The sequence below is a fragment of the Alligator mississippiensis genome, chromosome 1 (genome assembly GCF_030867095.1).
Source record: "Alligator mississippiensis isolate rAllMis1 chromosome 1, rAllMis1, whole genome shotgun sequence".
Classification (NCBI taxonomy): Eukaryota; Metazoa; Chordata; order Crocodylia; family Alligatoridae; genus Alligator; species Alligator mississippiensis.
Window position 1 is genome coordinate 327,854,326 of NC_081824.1, and position 16,683 is coordinate 327,871,008.

At 43.7% G+C, this 16,683-nt stretch overlaps 1 protein-coding gene across 3 annotated transcripts in view; it reads right to left on the bottom strand.

The window, feature by feature from the left end:
* Positions 1–16,683, bottom strand: part of WWC3 (WWC family member 3) — a 183,232-nt gene that overhangs the window by 60,687 nt on the left and 105,862 nt on the right. For all 3 annotated transcript variants that reach the window (XM_059720925.1, XM_019495020.2, XM_059720926.1), the window contains 2 exons: positions 12,119–12,268; positions 10,501–10,574 (listed from right to left, as the gene is read on the bottom strand). In XM_059720925.1, the coding sequence (XP_059576908.1) occupies positions 10,501–10,574; positions 12,119–12,268 (224 nt within the window). The remainder of the gene's footprint in view (positions 1–10,500; positions 10,575–12,118; positions 12,269–16,683) is intronic.

The window sequence follows — 16,683 nt, forward strand, 5'->3', positions numbered from 1 at the left end:
TGTGCTGGGCAGTGTTGGTTGTTGCTGCCCTCCCGGAGCACACGCCTCCCAGCCCACAGGCAGCAGTGGCAAACACTGCCCAGAGCAGCAAGTGCCAGGGGCCGCAGCTGCTGGTGTCAAGTGCAGTCCTGACAGGCAAGCTCGGAGCTGGTGGGGCTCAGGTTAGTAGTGGGGTTGGGGGAGCATCCAAGGTGGTGCTGAGCTCAGGGTGTGGGGAAAGTGGCCCCTTGCCCGCCCCGTGGCTGGTGCTCTGCGCTGTAGCTGCTTGCAGCCTGCCTGGGGTTGCCTGTGCCTGGTCCAGACAGCCCCGCGGGCTAAGCGGCTGCAGTGCAGGGCATCGGCCACAGGACAGGGAAGGGCCGCTTTCCTCCATGCAGGGAAGGAGCCCGCGGAAAAGCTTACTGTGGGGTGAGGAAAAGCGGCTCCTCCCCTGCCCCGTGCACAGGACTCCCTACTTCAGCCGCTTGCAGCTCACGGGGCTGTCCGGAGCAGGCGCAGGCAGCCCCAGACATGCTGCGAGAGGCTGCAGCACGGGGTGCCGGCGACAGGGTGTGGGAAGGGCTGCTTCCCCCCCACCGCGTGCTCAGCTTTTCCCAGGGCTCCTTCCCTGCCCAGGGTCCTCCCCTTGCCTGCAGTTCCAGTACAGGGCAGCCACATGGTCCCAGGCCAGAAGCCCTGCCTGGGCTTCCTCTGGGTCCTACTGCCCTTGGTCCCTGTCATTTTTGACAGGAACCAAGGGCAGAGAAATTATTAACTTTCTAAATTTTTTAGGAGCCCCGTGGGCTGGATAGAATGGCCTCATGGGCCGGATTCGGCCCGCGAGCCATATTTTGCCGCGATCCAGGCATAACTATGCCTATTTTGTACCATCGGTATTTCCCATGCTTCTGGCCTTTGCTGGTTGCTCACACCCCTCTCCCTCTTTTTCTTCTGCTATATATGTCAGAGAGTTTTTAAGCCTTCCTAGAGGCACTAGGTATTGGCTAGCACAAAGGCTGGGGGCTTCAACTGGGGTATGCCAACTCTCCTGCTGGCAGCAAAGCTAGAGGTTCCTGGCTACAAGGTCTTACCCCTTTGCTCAGGATCAGACCAATCGTAATATTTGGGGTCAAGAAATAATTTTACGCAACATCATATTAGTATGGACTGTGGGGACTTTTGCCTTCCTCTGTAGCTGTGGCTCTCTACTCAGGACCTCTTGAAGGTATTCTGACAACAATTTATAAAAGCATGACATTAGCTGCCATGGTCCTTCTAATTTACATGTGGCAGGTTAGGGTGCTAGGTCTATATTCTGTCAGGGTTGACAGTAGTCTTATGTAGAGTTTAGATTATGGTTGTAGGGAATGGTTTGGTTAGGCATGATCCTGTCTCAGGCAGGGGGTTGGACTAGATGACCTCTGGAGATCCTACAGCCCTACTTCTCTGAGACTCTATCTAGCCAGGAGCTACTGAAGAAAATGCAATTCTTCCTAACCTGCTGCTGTGCAGAAGGTTGCCTTAGGCTCAGCTTAGCCTGGCCCTTGGTTCTCTATTAACTAATAACTATAGAGGCACCACTTGATTCTGGCTGATAATCCATATCAAAGTTCGGGACACTAGCCTTTCTGTGGCCACTTAGGAACAACTGGCAAACCTCTCTCTCTGCTACTGCTCCAAAGATAGTCTACTTTTGATTTCTGCAGAGCTGGGCAGCAGTTCTGCAGAAAAGGACTTGGGGGTTACAGTGGAAAATATGCTATGAGCCTGCAGCGTGCTCTTGTTGCCAAGAAGGCTAACAGCATCCTGGACTGCATCGGCAGGTGTGCTGCCAGTAGGTCAAGGGAAGTAATTATTCCCCTCTATTCTGCACTGGTGAGGCCACATCTGGAGTACTGTGTTTAGTTTAAGGTCCCCTGCCCCGCCCAACTATAGGAAAAATTTGGACAAATTGAAAAGAGTCCAATGGAGGGCAACAGAAATGGTGAGGGGGCTGGAGAACATGACTTATGAGGACAGGCTGAGGGAATTAAGCTTATTTAGTCTAGAGAACAGAAGACGGAGGAGGGATTTAATACCAACCTTCAACTACCTGAATGGGGGTTCAAAAGAGGATGGAGCTAGACTGTTCTCAGTGGTGGCAGATGACAGAACAGATACATTCAAGTTGCAGCAAGGAATGTTTAGGTCAGATATTAGGAAGAATTTTCCTTGTCTTACATCTGCATACAAGGCAACCTCATTAAATACACTGTCTATCCTTAAACTGCTGCCAAAAGCAGCATGTACTTAGTAATGGAAACCAACTATGAAGTTGATTAAATGCAGCCCACACTAAGCATGACTATAAAATGCATGACCCATATTGGACATCCTGATGGGATCCTTTTATTTTCTCATCCTTGAAAAAAAAAAAAAAAAGAACAAAAAACTGGGTGGGTGTTCTTTCGATGGGGAACTGCCGGAGCCAGCCTTGACACCCTCCCCTTGGTGCCAAAAATGCTTGATCCTAGCTAAAAGGCTGAGGTGCAAGTATAGGTTAGTGCAGCCCATGTGAATAAAATACATGGTGGTGCCCAAATGCTGGCTCTTTTTCAAGTCGTGGTGTGCCACTACACTGAATAATTTCAATTTCCTCTTTACCCCATAGCAGAGCTGTGCCTGCCTTTCCCATTTCCAATTAATCCTGTTTCTTCACCAGTCTTAAATGTCTGGTAAACATCACGAAACAGGGCCTCAAACAGCTCACCCAGAATCCCTTTACTGCCCCCTCTCGCAGCCTGGCGTATGTGTTTAGTGTAGTCCCATGCTCCATGAGGTGGACATGGGCTAGATAACCCTGCCCTTCATCTGCACATAAATTTTTGGAGGATCCCAGGACTTGTAACAAAAACACCCAGTTCCAGGCATGAATGCAAGGCACATGGAGAGGTATTTGGAGCGGATTGGGGGCATAGTGCTCGACATTCTCCAGGATTGAGCTCTGAAAACCGTGCAGGTTTCCTATGAGAAGTCAGGGGATTATCTAAAACAGGGAAAAGAAAAAATATGAAGCTCACCATTACCATCAATAAAAAGGCCACTGGACCTCTGGAGAGGTATTTGGAGTACTCACACAAACAGTGCAGTGCTGAGCTACAGGGTCTGCTTATGGGGATGCTTTTTGGCTTTGAAGGCATCTGCTTCAAGCAGGGTCTGCTTATGGGGATGCCTTTTGGCTCTGAAGTAATATCATGCATAGTTTGTACTATATATAAATTGGTACAAAAATGCTTCTTCAAAATGTATTTATGGAGTACCTGTGCTAAAACCTGCAACAGTTTCAAAAAAGCTAAAATGAATCCTTTCTGGATGAACTAAATCTATGACTTAGTATTCGTAGACTTAGTTCATGACTAATGACTACAAGCATGTTTATTTCAAGGTCAGAGTTTCAGATTTGTTCCTTAATTCCATGTGCTCAGGGAGAGCAGGGTCTGACAGTAAACGGGAGAGGGATGCAGCAGGAAAAAGGTCAGGAGGGTAGAGGGCAAGAGGGTGATTTGACCCCCCAGATTTATTTTCCCTGCTGTAGCAGTAGGAAAGGATGAGAGGATAATTACTGCTTATTTGAATATCAAAATCAACTTTGAAAAAATGTGGTATAACTGCTACTTTTAAGTGTAAAGAAGGGAAGGGAACAGAGGATATAGCCAAACTTACACTAAACTTAAACTCCTAAACTGGCGCTTGTAAGTAAGTACAGATTTAAGGTGGCAGCATCTGTTTTCCAACACAGTAACTGCTATTCACTGCACTGTACAGAAATTCACTGACATGTTGCTCCTTCAGCATACATCTAGCCTTTATTTAACTGACTAGACATGTCAAAATATTTTATGCCACATTAAGGACAACAGAAGGAATCTCACTAAGTAATATAAATGATTTTAAAATCCAATTATAGGCTTGTCTAGACTGAAGAAAATCTGCAATGAAGTGATGACAATGCTGCTTTTTTATTCTGGTACAACTCCAATGACAGTATGGGCCTGGTTCATAATGGGGCAGCCAGTGGTATCATGCACCAGCCTAACTACATCTATGTAACAACATAAAAATCTGTCACAATACAGGACCCTCAATACAGGGTCCAACAAGATTTTTTAAAATCATTACAAATATAAGACTAGAGGGGCAAGTTATCCAACTTCCTTACAGTGGGAAATCCAAGAAAAAAAACTCAGTGTGTGTCTTCATTCACTTAAATATCAAGTCATTCAGTATGATTTAGGATTGAGTATTTTTAGAGAGAAATTTCAAATCAGACTGCCTTCAACAGGGAATGGGGGGAGAGATGTTGAAAGTATTAACCAGGAAAAATTTTCAATTGCCACTGAATGTTTTTCCCCTTAACTAGATAGCAAAGACATAGGTCACTGCTATATGAAATTACTCTAACCTCTGAGAGTTAGGACACATGCCCAATTAAAGCTTCCAGTGTGTTTTTGTTCTCATTAAAAACTGTATTCCTTTTAGAAATAAACAAGGGAGCCTGTACGCTGTACCGATTCAGTCTGCACTTTTAGCATAAAATATTCATTCCATGTTCTCTTTGGCAGACAGAGTCCTGGTAAAACATCTTACAATTAATATACACTGCAGCATTTCAGTTTTTTAGTTTGTAGGTTTTAATCCAGCACAGCACATTCCATCACCCACACTGTGCAGCTACAGTAGATATTTCACCAGCCAAGCAGGGCTGAACGCAAAAATATTTAGTAGAGACAAAAGCTCTACAGAAATGCCACCAAGCTAAAGGGAAGGAATGCATGATAAATGAAGAATGTGACCACAGAGATAACTGGTAGGGGCAGTGAGCTTTGTGCAGTTTCACTTGAAAGTTAAAAAGCCGATTACTACTATATATTATACAGGGAAAAATAATGCTACCCTTTTAAAGGAACTAACATGATTTTGTAGAACAACAAGCCATTGTCAAAGCTGTTATTCCTGGACAGCAAAACTGTATCCTTATTGTAATGAAAAAAAGTTATTTTTAATAAAGAGAGTCTTTTAATAAATTGTTTAAAAAAATCTATATTTAATCCGCTATTTACTAAGTCATTACCGATATTCAAATAACACAAGTATTTGATACTTGGCTATATGCTCATAATTTCTACTCATTATGTGTTTATGCTATAAGCAATAACAAAAAAAAGCAAATAATAGACTTTTCCCTGTACCAGAATACAATAATTATTCTGGAAAATGCAAAGAAAGCCCCCAGAGAAATTCAAATAAAAAAGGCAACATGACCTACACAGCAAGACACAGGTAAGCCTGGCAGCATACATGGCCTTTCATTACTGTCCCAGCCAAGACCCTTACCAATTCCTAAGGCCTCCACCTCTAGGCTCAGTAAGACACTGACCATGCTATCTAGGGAGATAGGGAGGCTGCAGTTTTAGTAAGTTAGCAAGAAGTGTGTTAAAATGGTGCTTTATCTTACGAATCATATTCCAGGCACATCTTCCCAATTATATGAAAGACAATATCCAGTGACCCATATTCCAGTTCTTTCCTTCCCCATGGCTCATGATACATTAACCTGATCTAACTCAGAACTAAGGCCATGGATAGGCATTACATTTGAAGCACTAGAAATGCCCTTGTAGCACTGCAAAAAGAGAGCCTATAGCCATTACAACTGTTTATAGGAGGGGTGCACCAATAAAGATTTTCTTGGCTGATACCGATAGCCAATTATTAACTAGCCATATTTGCCAATACCTAACTGATAGCCGATTCACAGGAATGCAGCCAGTCAGCTTGGAGAGCAGTGTCCTGCTGTTAAGTCTGTTGGGGGGAAGGACGTGGGGGGGGGGGGAGCAGATCAAGGCCTCATGGTGAGGGAAGGAGGGAGAGAGGGAGTGGGGAAGGGGCAGGTACAGCCGAGCCAGGGTAGTAAATGGGAACCCGGGTCGGGATGGAGCTGCAGGCAGCTCCCTGCTGCTGTGCACACCACCAGCGGAGGCATGGGGAGGCATGTGCCCCCCCCGGATTCGTGTGCAGAGTGGAGGCAGGCTGACCATTGAGGGTTTAGGGCCACGGGCTGCACCAGCCTCCTTCTGGTGGGAAGGCTAGGCTAAGTCTTGGGTCAGAGCAGGCGGGAGCCGATCAAGCAGTGGTAGCGCACCAGCTGGGACGGGTGGCTAGGGATAATTTGGTGGGGGGGATATAGCCTCCCAAGCCCCTCTCCCTCGCCCAGCACCACCCCGCTCAAGGCATTCTGCTCTGCTGCCTTTCCCTCAGGAGCCCTTCACTGGCCATGTGTCCCCTGCCCGTCCCACAGCGCAGGACTCCTGAGGAAAAGGCAGCAGAGCAAAGTACCCAAAGCAGGGAGTCTTGTGGGGGGCTATAGCCACCCTACAATTCCCCGTAGTCACCCCTCCCAGTGCCTCCAGTGCTGCCTGCTCCACACAGCTGAACCCACCCTGCTTCAAGTCCAACCCCAGCCCCCCTACCAGGAAAAGATTGGCACTGCCCCTGAACCCAAGCACACAGTGGGCAGCCCGCCTCCACCCTGCACAAAAGTCTAAGGTGGCACATGCCACCCCCCCCATGCCTCTCCTGGGAGTGTGCATGGGGCAGCAGGGGGCTGCCCACTCTCCTCACCCCCTCCACGCCCTCTGGACAAGCTGCCTATGCCTCCATCCCACTCCTGGCCCAGAGGGCCCAGGCACTGCCCTGGCTGGACAGCGCCTGCCCCTTCCCCACTCTCTCACCATGGGGACCTCAATCTGCCCCCCTGCACGCCCTTTCCCTCCCCTATACCCCTTTCCCCCACAGACTTACTGGCAGAATGCTGCTCTCCAAGGTGCCAAGCTGCATTCTTGGCCACATGCATGCACGCAGCATTTATTGGTGACATTATTGGCTACACCAACCAAGAAAAGTTGATAGCCGATAACGTTAATTTTCCTTTTATTGGTGTTGATCTGATATGCAACTGATATACCAGTGCACCTCTAGTCTGTAGCACTTAAACCATGGCAAAACCTCCACAAAATATTACCTCTTTCAAAGAGGAGCTTCTTAGCAGTGCAATGTTTTCCATCACTATGTGGAATGCCTGTACAATTACACATAACGCTCCAGCATCCGAGGCTTTGTTCCTCACAACTCCAGGGAGTCTCTGACAGCCTGAATAAAGTACACAGATGACCTGCCAGCACTGCTGTATCAGGAGCAGCAAGATGTAAGGGTGGAAGAGTTCCAATCTGACCTGGGAGAAAAAATTAGGAGACTTTGGGCCTGGAAACTTTAAGGCAATCCTAGAATAAGGGGGGAGGTTCAGAGGGAAAGCTCTTGGGTTGATATGGTCCCCAGGTGGCCTGCCAATTGGTGCTTTCCTCTGTGCTCAGGTGTCCTTGAGAAACTCCAGAGATGAGGGCCCTATAACAGAGAGCCAGAGGGCTCCTGTTACTTTAAGGTAGAAACTGCAGCAGAAAGAGCCCCACACAATGTAACAGGGGTCAGCTGTAGGGGGAAGGCAGAAAGAGAGCAACTGCAGCCTAGGCAGTAAGCTGCTGCTTAAGGAGCACATTTACACCAGACATTTACTGCAGAGCAGCCTAATCAGCTCCACAGTAAAACCTTCACATCTACACATGCAGCGCTATTAAGCTGCAGTAAACTAATAATTGCCGCCATAGGTTAGTACTTTTCCCCCCTCTCCTTGTAAATATAAGTACTATCCTACTGCAGTTATTTCCTGTGCAGTAACAGATGCATAGACACTGATAGGAGCCTGCCAGCTAGCCCTGCACTGAAGCACCCTCATGCCCCAGCCACCCCACCGTAGCATGCTGAGCCAGGTCTGAGCAACCCCGGGCTGGCAGGCTGACCCCCCGGGTCCCCTGCCAGCCTGGGCTGTTGTGACCCGGCTTAATGTGTTGTGGTCCCAGGCACACATTCAAATGTGGTGCCCAAGAGCAATAAACTCCAGCATGATATGTACCAGAGTTTACTGCTACAAATTAACTGCACATGTAGACATGCCCAAGGGTCTGGTCACACCTGCAGCCAGTCAGGAGAACATCTGACAGAATGGGGGAAGGGCCCAGGGGATATAAACCTGGGTTGCTGGGGCAGGAAGAGGATGTAGCTCTGGACCTTGCCAAGAGAGGAGCTCCTGCCAGCTCAGTCTGGTGAGGGGAGAACTGCAGGTAGGCCATGCACTACTAGGACAGAGAGAATCAGAGTCAGGGGTGGCCTGGCAGTGCTGTCACCTGGAGAGGGGGAAAAGTGAGTTAAAGTGGTTGCTGGGATGTTTTGTGTTCTAACTTAGACCGGTCGTTTGGGAGTGGCTGTAAGGCAGGGGTGGGCAAAATACAGCCCGTGGCCCGAAAATGGCCCGCCAGGCCATTCTATCCAGCCCTCGGGAGCCCTAAAAAAATTTAAAAATATTTATCTGCTCCTGGCTTCCTGTCAAAGACAACAAGATCCAGGAACAGTAGGACCCAGGGGGAGCTGGCAGCAGACGGCAGGAGCCCAGCAACATCCCACCCCCAGCCATTTCCCTGCCTTCCTGCCCCTGTCCTGCTACACACCATGTGGCTCCCAGTGTGTGTGTGTTCATGTTCATAGGGCAAGTCCCACACAGACATCCCACCTTACATGTATACCCACTCCCCCTCACACTGCCATACATGCAGACACCCACACCCCCTCACACCCCAGCAACCCTTCCCCCCACAAACCCCATACCCACCTACACACCACATATCCACACACACACGCTCCCTCACCCACACCCCCCACACCTATCCACACCCAACACACCCACACCCAACATACCCACAGCCCCCCACAAACCTATCCCCGCACAATATACAAGAGTAAGACTTCATGTTAAGCTATTATATATAATAATATATTATATTTTATATACAATCACCTCTATGTACACTACAGAAGCACATGTAAACCAGGGGAAAAATATTTTTTAAATCGAATTAACAGATGTTTTAGATGTTCACTTTTTAGAATATAATTTGGTACTTTTCTGGTTCTGAGATGGCAAAAGCCCTTGCTGAAATGAGTACTTCCAGGGGCAAGGGAAGGGACTTCTGGTGGCAAAGGTCAGGGGTTACAGGGCAGAACTTCCCGTCCCAGGATGGCAACCACCTGTCAAGGGGCAGACCTACCCATGGGGCCCTCACACAATATAATGAAGAGCTTTAAACAAAATATACAAAAACACTGAATAAGGACTGCACAGGCATCTCCATTACATAGGCTTAGTCATTTTCCAATTAGCGATCACTTTACAACTTGAAAAATGTTCTTTGAACACAATGGTGTGTTTAATGCCCTACGTTTAAAAAAAATACAATAGGTGGGGAAAAGTCCATCATGTGGCATCATGTGGCTCACTGATCTGATGCATTATGGAACCTCAACATGGGTCACTGGCATGGTTGGACTGTTAGATCCCTCAAGTGTCTAGAAAGCATGTGACAACTATGATTATTATAGCCTTATAACTCTGCAGATTTCCCAAGGATAGCAAAAGATGCTCTCTAACACAAAGGCAGCCTCCCTTACCAAATTTTATATGCTTAATTCAAAGCATGAAGGCAGTACAGCTTTTTAAAAAAAAAAAAAAAAAGTAGAATTCTTCAACAAATGAGAAAAGTGATTATTTTTCTCTAACCTCATTCTTATAAATAACAGGGTCTTATAACTGTCAAGGGCCATAACAGAGAGATCTACCAGCTCCGGCTTCTCAAATTAACAGATACACAATAGCATCCTTAATCATTGACAACTGTGTTTCATTCAAGTTGCAGAGCTGTAAATGAGCACACAATCTGAGTACACTGAAGTTGCAAGTCTGGCACTAAAAACTGAAATTAGTAAACAATTATCTTGATAACATATATACTCCAGGAAAGATTCCCGTTTATTTTTACAGAGCCAAAGCATAATCAAAGCATTAAAACAAATGGATTAGAGTGAAGGAATTAGTGAAGGATGAACCAATTTTTAAATATTTTAAGACAAAAATGTCCCTTGTTAATGAACATAATAATTTATAGCTGAATGACAAGGCTTATAAAAATTAAAGCTGATTTGCATTCATCTTATTGCATTACAAGGCTTGAACCATTTTTACTATAGGTTTGGCATGTCACTGTTATTTACTTACACACACTGGAGAGATAAGTCAGGTTTAAATTGTTTTATGACACTTAACACACCAACAAAATCAATTTAAAACATCTTTAGTTAAACCACTATGACTCCTTGTTTATATATGGCTACTGATACATCTGGATTTTCTTCTGCAAACTAATTTTAATGATAGCATAAACATAAAATTAAGCCTCCACTGCCAAAAACAAATTCAGTTAATTAACCTTTCTAAAACTGCTTCAACATAAGCCCTGAAATGGATATAGATACCTGGATCTAAATACATATCTAAAACTTAGTTACAAAGAATACAAACAAAAGCTTAAATTTACTTACCTCTTTTTGGCTTCTTCATATTGCCAGTTCAGTCTTACTTTGTCCACAAGCCTTGTTTTATCATCAAAACCAAACTTTTAGGGTGTTGAGGACCGAGAAGAGAAAGAAATGGGGTGAGGAAGAAGCATTTAAATTAAAAAAAAAACAAAACATTTTAAAAGAAAAAAAGTCTTCCCAACTCTCCAATTTACTAAAAAATTGTCAATATTTTTAAGAATATTTCTTCAAAAGAACCTTTCAGATTCTTAACATACAAAAATCAGGTTTTGATAAAATACCTAAAGGTACTGTCTACGTAAAACTACTGTGCTCAGTAAATTTCCTTCCTGGAAATTAAGAGCTCAGAGTTTGTAAAAAATAAACTAGTTTGACTGCCAAGGTTCCCTTCAGTCCAAGTTGAAAAGGTAAAGAATGTGATGTATCAAAAGATTGCAATATATAAAATTGCTTAATGTGGCTAGTTTATGGAAAGGTCAATAAAACCTTATTGGGGTTTTCATCTTTTAAAAATAATGTTCTCTGAATGTTGAGCTGTTACCCAACAACTTAAGTCCTGGAATCAAAACCTGATTTAAAAATTTCCCTAGAAATAAATTACAGTCAAAAGTTTTATTCAGTGAGCTGTATCTACTTCCAGAATCAAAAGATATAGCATTCTCACCGTGCTACAACCTAAGCTGAAGCAATCTCCTCTGTAAACCCCACTCCTCTCTCCCTGCCACGTTTGACTTTATGCCTATAGCCTATGCACACCCTCAAATCCACTAAGCTTTAGACCCTTTGTACACTGCTTGTCAGTGTCCACCATCACACGTGTAGCAGATACAATCCGCATGTGTCTCACACATTATTCCTATATAATTATATGCAAAGTTTCTAACAAAAACTCTAACAGAAACTTAAGAATACAGTTTTCAAGAATAGCCTGGGATGATATTCAATGAGTATTCCCAAGAAATACCTACTTACCTATGGGTATATAAGGATTATGTGGCTTCCCAATTCCCCACTATGACTATTCCATTCATTCATGTGATATGTGGTTTAGCGCAAGCTCAGTTTTCTCAAATTCCTCATGGTCCAATAGGAACATTTTCTTTACAAATCTCTATCTTTCTTTCTAGTCATCAGATTTATCAAACTGATAATGGCAAGTGAAAGTGGACACAAAGAATGAACCAAAATAAGAAGAATAATGAATACTGTTAATGCAACCTATAGACTTAGTAGGCTTCTGAACGCTTCTTTGAGAAGTATTCCCCAGTCAACTCTGCAATCTGTCCATCAAACATGATGGTGGGGGAAAGTGATCTTCTGAGCCCAAGTTGAGGAAACCAAGAAATCGATTTCTCTCTACACTGATCTGTGAGCACGTTTCAGAGGGCTTTATCATACTCAAGTATACGAACCAAACATATGTCACGACTGAATGTTATCTGCACATTGTTAAACCAAAATGGATTTCTTTGAGCAGGGTAAAGCCTTTTCTCTTCAGTGTTCTTCTAAACATACAGCTAAAAATTCTTCAGATTACAATGAAAAATGAGCCACAGTCATGTGCCACCAAGACAAAAACAGCTTATTTTTTACAGCTAACATCTTACATTGGAACACATACCTCTCCAGTAATGTCAGTTTGAGAACAAGCATCATAGTGTTGTTGAGGTAAACAGGAGTCACTGAGCGAACTAGAATTCTGCTGGAGGTCCTGCAGAGAGTCCGTAATACAACAGCTATTTCGGAATCCATCTGTTAGTTTAGCCAAGCTCTAAAAAAGAACATTAGGCAAAAAAAAAAGTGAGTAATAGCAGAACATAAAAAACAAAAAAGTAGCACAACCAACATTTAACTGAAGCATGACAGGACTTTAATGGAGAAGAAATCTGTGAAAAGTAAAATTGATTGTAATTTCTTCTGTGACAGTTTTTATCAAAGGAAAACTTTTGGCATAGATAGGCATATATTAAAACAACTTAAATTGAAGACGACTGCATATTTCGGGGGGGGGGGGGGGGGGGAACCTATGGAACCTTCAATTTCCATGTGGGTAACTCTGATCTTCAATTTGTCAGCAGCCATACTGATGAAGGACAGACAGCAGATCAGGCTGTGCTTCACTTGTCCCTTCTCACCTTTCAAAGGGAGTTGCGTTCTATGGTGATGGCCAATCCTCTACCCGACCTGAAAAATATTTCCCACTGTTTCAACCTAAATCACAGCTGGTTTAATCCCTGGCCTTCACTATGCAAGGTTCATACATGCAGAAAGGTTTCATAATTTAGGCTGAGGAAGAAGCAGCATTGTGAAATATGTGGAACAGAACAGATTGTGAAAGTAAAGGTAATTTAAGACATGTTCAAATAAAATGCTATCTGCCAAAGGTTTAACTTTCATAGATGTTAATTAATGGAAGAAAGCTACGGAAGTGATCATTCAGACTTGACACTCGGGTGTATTGGGGTTGTTGGTTTTGTTTAAAAGAAAGATCCATTTTACAGACTCTAAAATGATCTGTTTTGAATTTTGTAATTTGTTTCTTAGATTATGGATCTTCTGCAACCAATCTTTGCCATGCTAAAAAGTAACATTGTGTAATCTGATATGCACGAGGGAAGCCACAGCATCCTTCACTGTGATTACATTAAAAATAAATAGTTTTCCTAAATATTACCAAACGATAAGTTATCAACAAATTTTATTAAAAATTAAGGTTAATAGATTCATAGATATTAGGGTCAGAAGGGACCCCTGCAGATCATTGAGTTCTATAATTGAGTTCTGCTGCACTGTAAAAACAAGCTTTATGAACTGTTCTACCTCTAACTACTCCTAGTAAGTCTCTAGATTAGACACATGGCTTTGGCTGTTTTTGGCTCCCTACGTGAGTACAGGGAGACACTGGCTTTACTTCCTGGGGACTACCTACAGACCTAAGGGGCCAGGCCAAGAAGGCTATCAGTGCCTGGTGTCACTCTGAGCCATAGCTCTAAGTCTGTGGCCATAAATAGCTATGCTCCATGCTCTGTGTTTACGGTGCAAGTCTTGGCGAGATCGCTATAAAGTCAAAAGGGGTCCTACCTATAAAAACATACAAACCTAAAATCATTTACTCAGCACACCTAAGTGGTAGATATGTACCGATACATCGGTCTGATATCAGATCAGTACCGATATAAAGAAACTGGCTATATCAGATATCAGCCCGATGGGGCTGATAATTTGGCTGATAAATGCCCGTGCTAGGCACAGCCGTAATGCAGCACTCAGGCAGAGAGGAGCAGAGCCGGCAGCGTAGAGAGCTGCCTCCACCTGGTAAATCTGTTGTGGTGGAAAGGGAGGGGGGAGGGAAGGGGCATGGGAGGGGGGGCAGATCAATGTCCCCCACAGTGATGGAGGGGGCAGGGGCAGGCAACCAGGCAAGTGAGAAGGACGGAAATGGGACGAGGCAGGCACAGGACAAAGCCACAGGTCGTTTGGGGGGGGGGGGGAGGGCACGCTCTCACTGCTGCTTACACCCCAGGAGGGTCTCCCCCAAATCTGCACAGGACTCTTCTTGGTGGAGGCTGGGCTCAGAGTGAGTGCTGGTGGTGCTGGGAGGATGCTGCATCCCTCCAGCACCACCAGCGCCCACTCCAAGCCCAGCCCCCACCAAGAACAGCCCCACACAGCCCCGGCTGTAGCCCACCCCATGCAAATCTGGGGTTTGCAAGCAGTGGTGTCAACCCTCTCCAGGAGCCACGGCTCCGTCTCCCTCCTCCCACCTGGGCAACGTCTGCCCCTGCACCCTCCCTCACTGTAGGGGGCATTGATCTGTCCCCCCCATGCCCCTTCCCGCTCACCACACTGGACTTACCAGCTAGAGATACCTGCATCAGAAATCAGATAGGTATCAGCTGATATGCCTCCTTAAATATCGGCTATCACCATTGGCCCCAAAAATGCCTATCGGTGCACCCCTACTAACTGGTTGAACTGTTTGCTGAAAACATTTTAGGAAGTATCAAGAGCCTCACAACAGAAGATTCACTGTGCACCTGAATCTGCACAATCCCCTGGTTGGTGTAAAGCCAGGTAGTCCTAAATGAATCCTAGACAAATTACAAAAAAATCATTTTCTGGGGTTAAATCTGAAATCACAAATCACTAAGCAACTGAAAGCCAGAGAAATTAATTCTGACACTCTATTGCTAATCTACTCTTAGCTTTACCTTTGAAGTGTGTATCTATTTGGTATGGGACGATCACATAAAAATTCTGCATTTTAGGATAGATGAAAACAGAGCTTCCACAGTATTGGTTAATAGATCCCCCACCTACATTAAGCAAATTTTTTCTTGCTCCCAAAGATGACAATAATATTAATACACATGCCGGAACATATATTAAAACAAGGAAAAGGGGAAAAACCATGCTTGTACACTCTCAGCAGTCTAACCACACACCTTGATTACTCAAACTTGTATAAACATTCACCTATCTTGCTGGAGCAGTGACACCATATATTTGGCATTTTTTGTAACCACAGCACCCAGTTTAATCCTGACCACTTCTTCCTTCCTCAAACTTGTCTCCCACATATATCTTGATCCAATTACCATATTCTACAACAGCTACAATTTTTCCAAGCACCTACACAAGACTGAGTCACCTCTATGTTTAGGTCTACTGCCTACGCCAGACAGATTTAGATTAAAGCAACAGTACAAAATTTCCTCTTTCCTTTTTTTTTTTTTTGGAATGATCTGCCAAGTGTTTACACAATATTTCCAAAACCTCTAAACTGCAGTTTTTCTAAAAATGGTTTCCAGTAACACAAACAAATATTTTTTTCTCTTGTCCTGTTAGCAGTAATTTTAAATTTTAATGGTTGCATGGTCAAACCGACTCTACAACTCATAGGTCTGTAAGCACAATCAAACTCTGACCTATTTAAGGAAACATTTAAATAGACTTTATACTGGCTCTATGTTAAGTGAATAGAGATGATACAAGAAGCATCAGGAAAAAGAAAACACAAAGAAAGATTTGTGACTAAACTGTTGGAAATATATAGAATACATCTACTAGTTAAAGGATGAAAATCTGTTGGAATTGTAAGGTATATATAAAGATGGATGGCATAACAAATAAATGTAGAATACATTAACATTAAATACTATGAAATGATAAAAACAAACTGGCAATAATATAAAACTGTAACGATATAAATTCCTGTCGGTCACAGAGACCCAAGAAAAAAGGGCAAGTAACTCTCGAAATCTCTCATTCATTTTGTGTGTTTTCTATTCCAGGCTTGCCAAATGAGTCATTTCAGTCCATGGTGCTTGATCTTGCACAGCCTAAATTTTTGGAAATACCCCTTTGGGGCCACTACTATTGTTCTTCAGACTTCTTTAAAATATGGAATTCTAAAGACTTTAAAAGTTTTCAGCTAGACATAGTGTTGCTAGGTTTAGACTGAGAACAAAAAAAAACATCTAGTTGGTAGGTTAAAATAAGTTCAGTAGTTGAAATTATACAAGACCATTCTCACACAAGTTTGTAGATTACCATTTAGTTTCCCAAAATGTGCATCAATGCATCCAGGAAGAACTGCCTTAATAATTTTTTTTTTTTTTAAACTAGCCAAGGCCTGCAGAAGGCCCATTTTAAAAACTGGCAAACACAAAATACCAAATATGTTGAAAGTTGCCAAGACTGAAAGTTTTAATAGTGACTCCACTGTTCTTTCTAGCTGAACAAAGTTTTGTAGTCCATCAACTGACCTTTGGGTAATACTTCAGAGACTGAATAATTGTATAACTATGGGAATGCATGATAATGTAAATTACAAACTACCCACAATATTTAACAAAAGAGTTAGCAGAACACCACCATGAGGCTACTTCTGAGAGACAGAAAAAACATACTGGAAAAATCATTTTAATTTATTAGCTCCTAAATGTTAGACAACCAAGACACTGTCTTTTACCTCTGACAGTTCTAACACTCATTTAACAGACAACCTTGTCATTTTTCCAGGTTTACACAAACTTTTAAGTCTATGCTGCAGTCACTGATGTGACTGAGGCTCATGCAGGCATCCCTGTACCAGCTGTGAACTAACTAGCCCAAGAACCAACAGTAGTAGCCATAGCAGCACAGAATGCGGGGCAGGCTGTAAATACACTCAAGAAGCTGGGT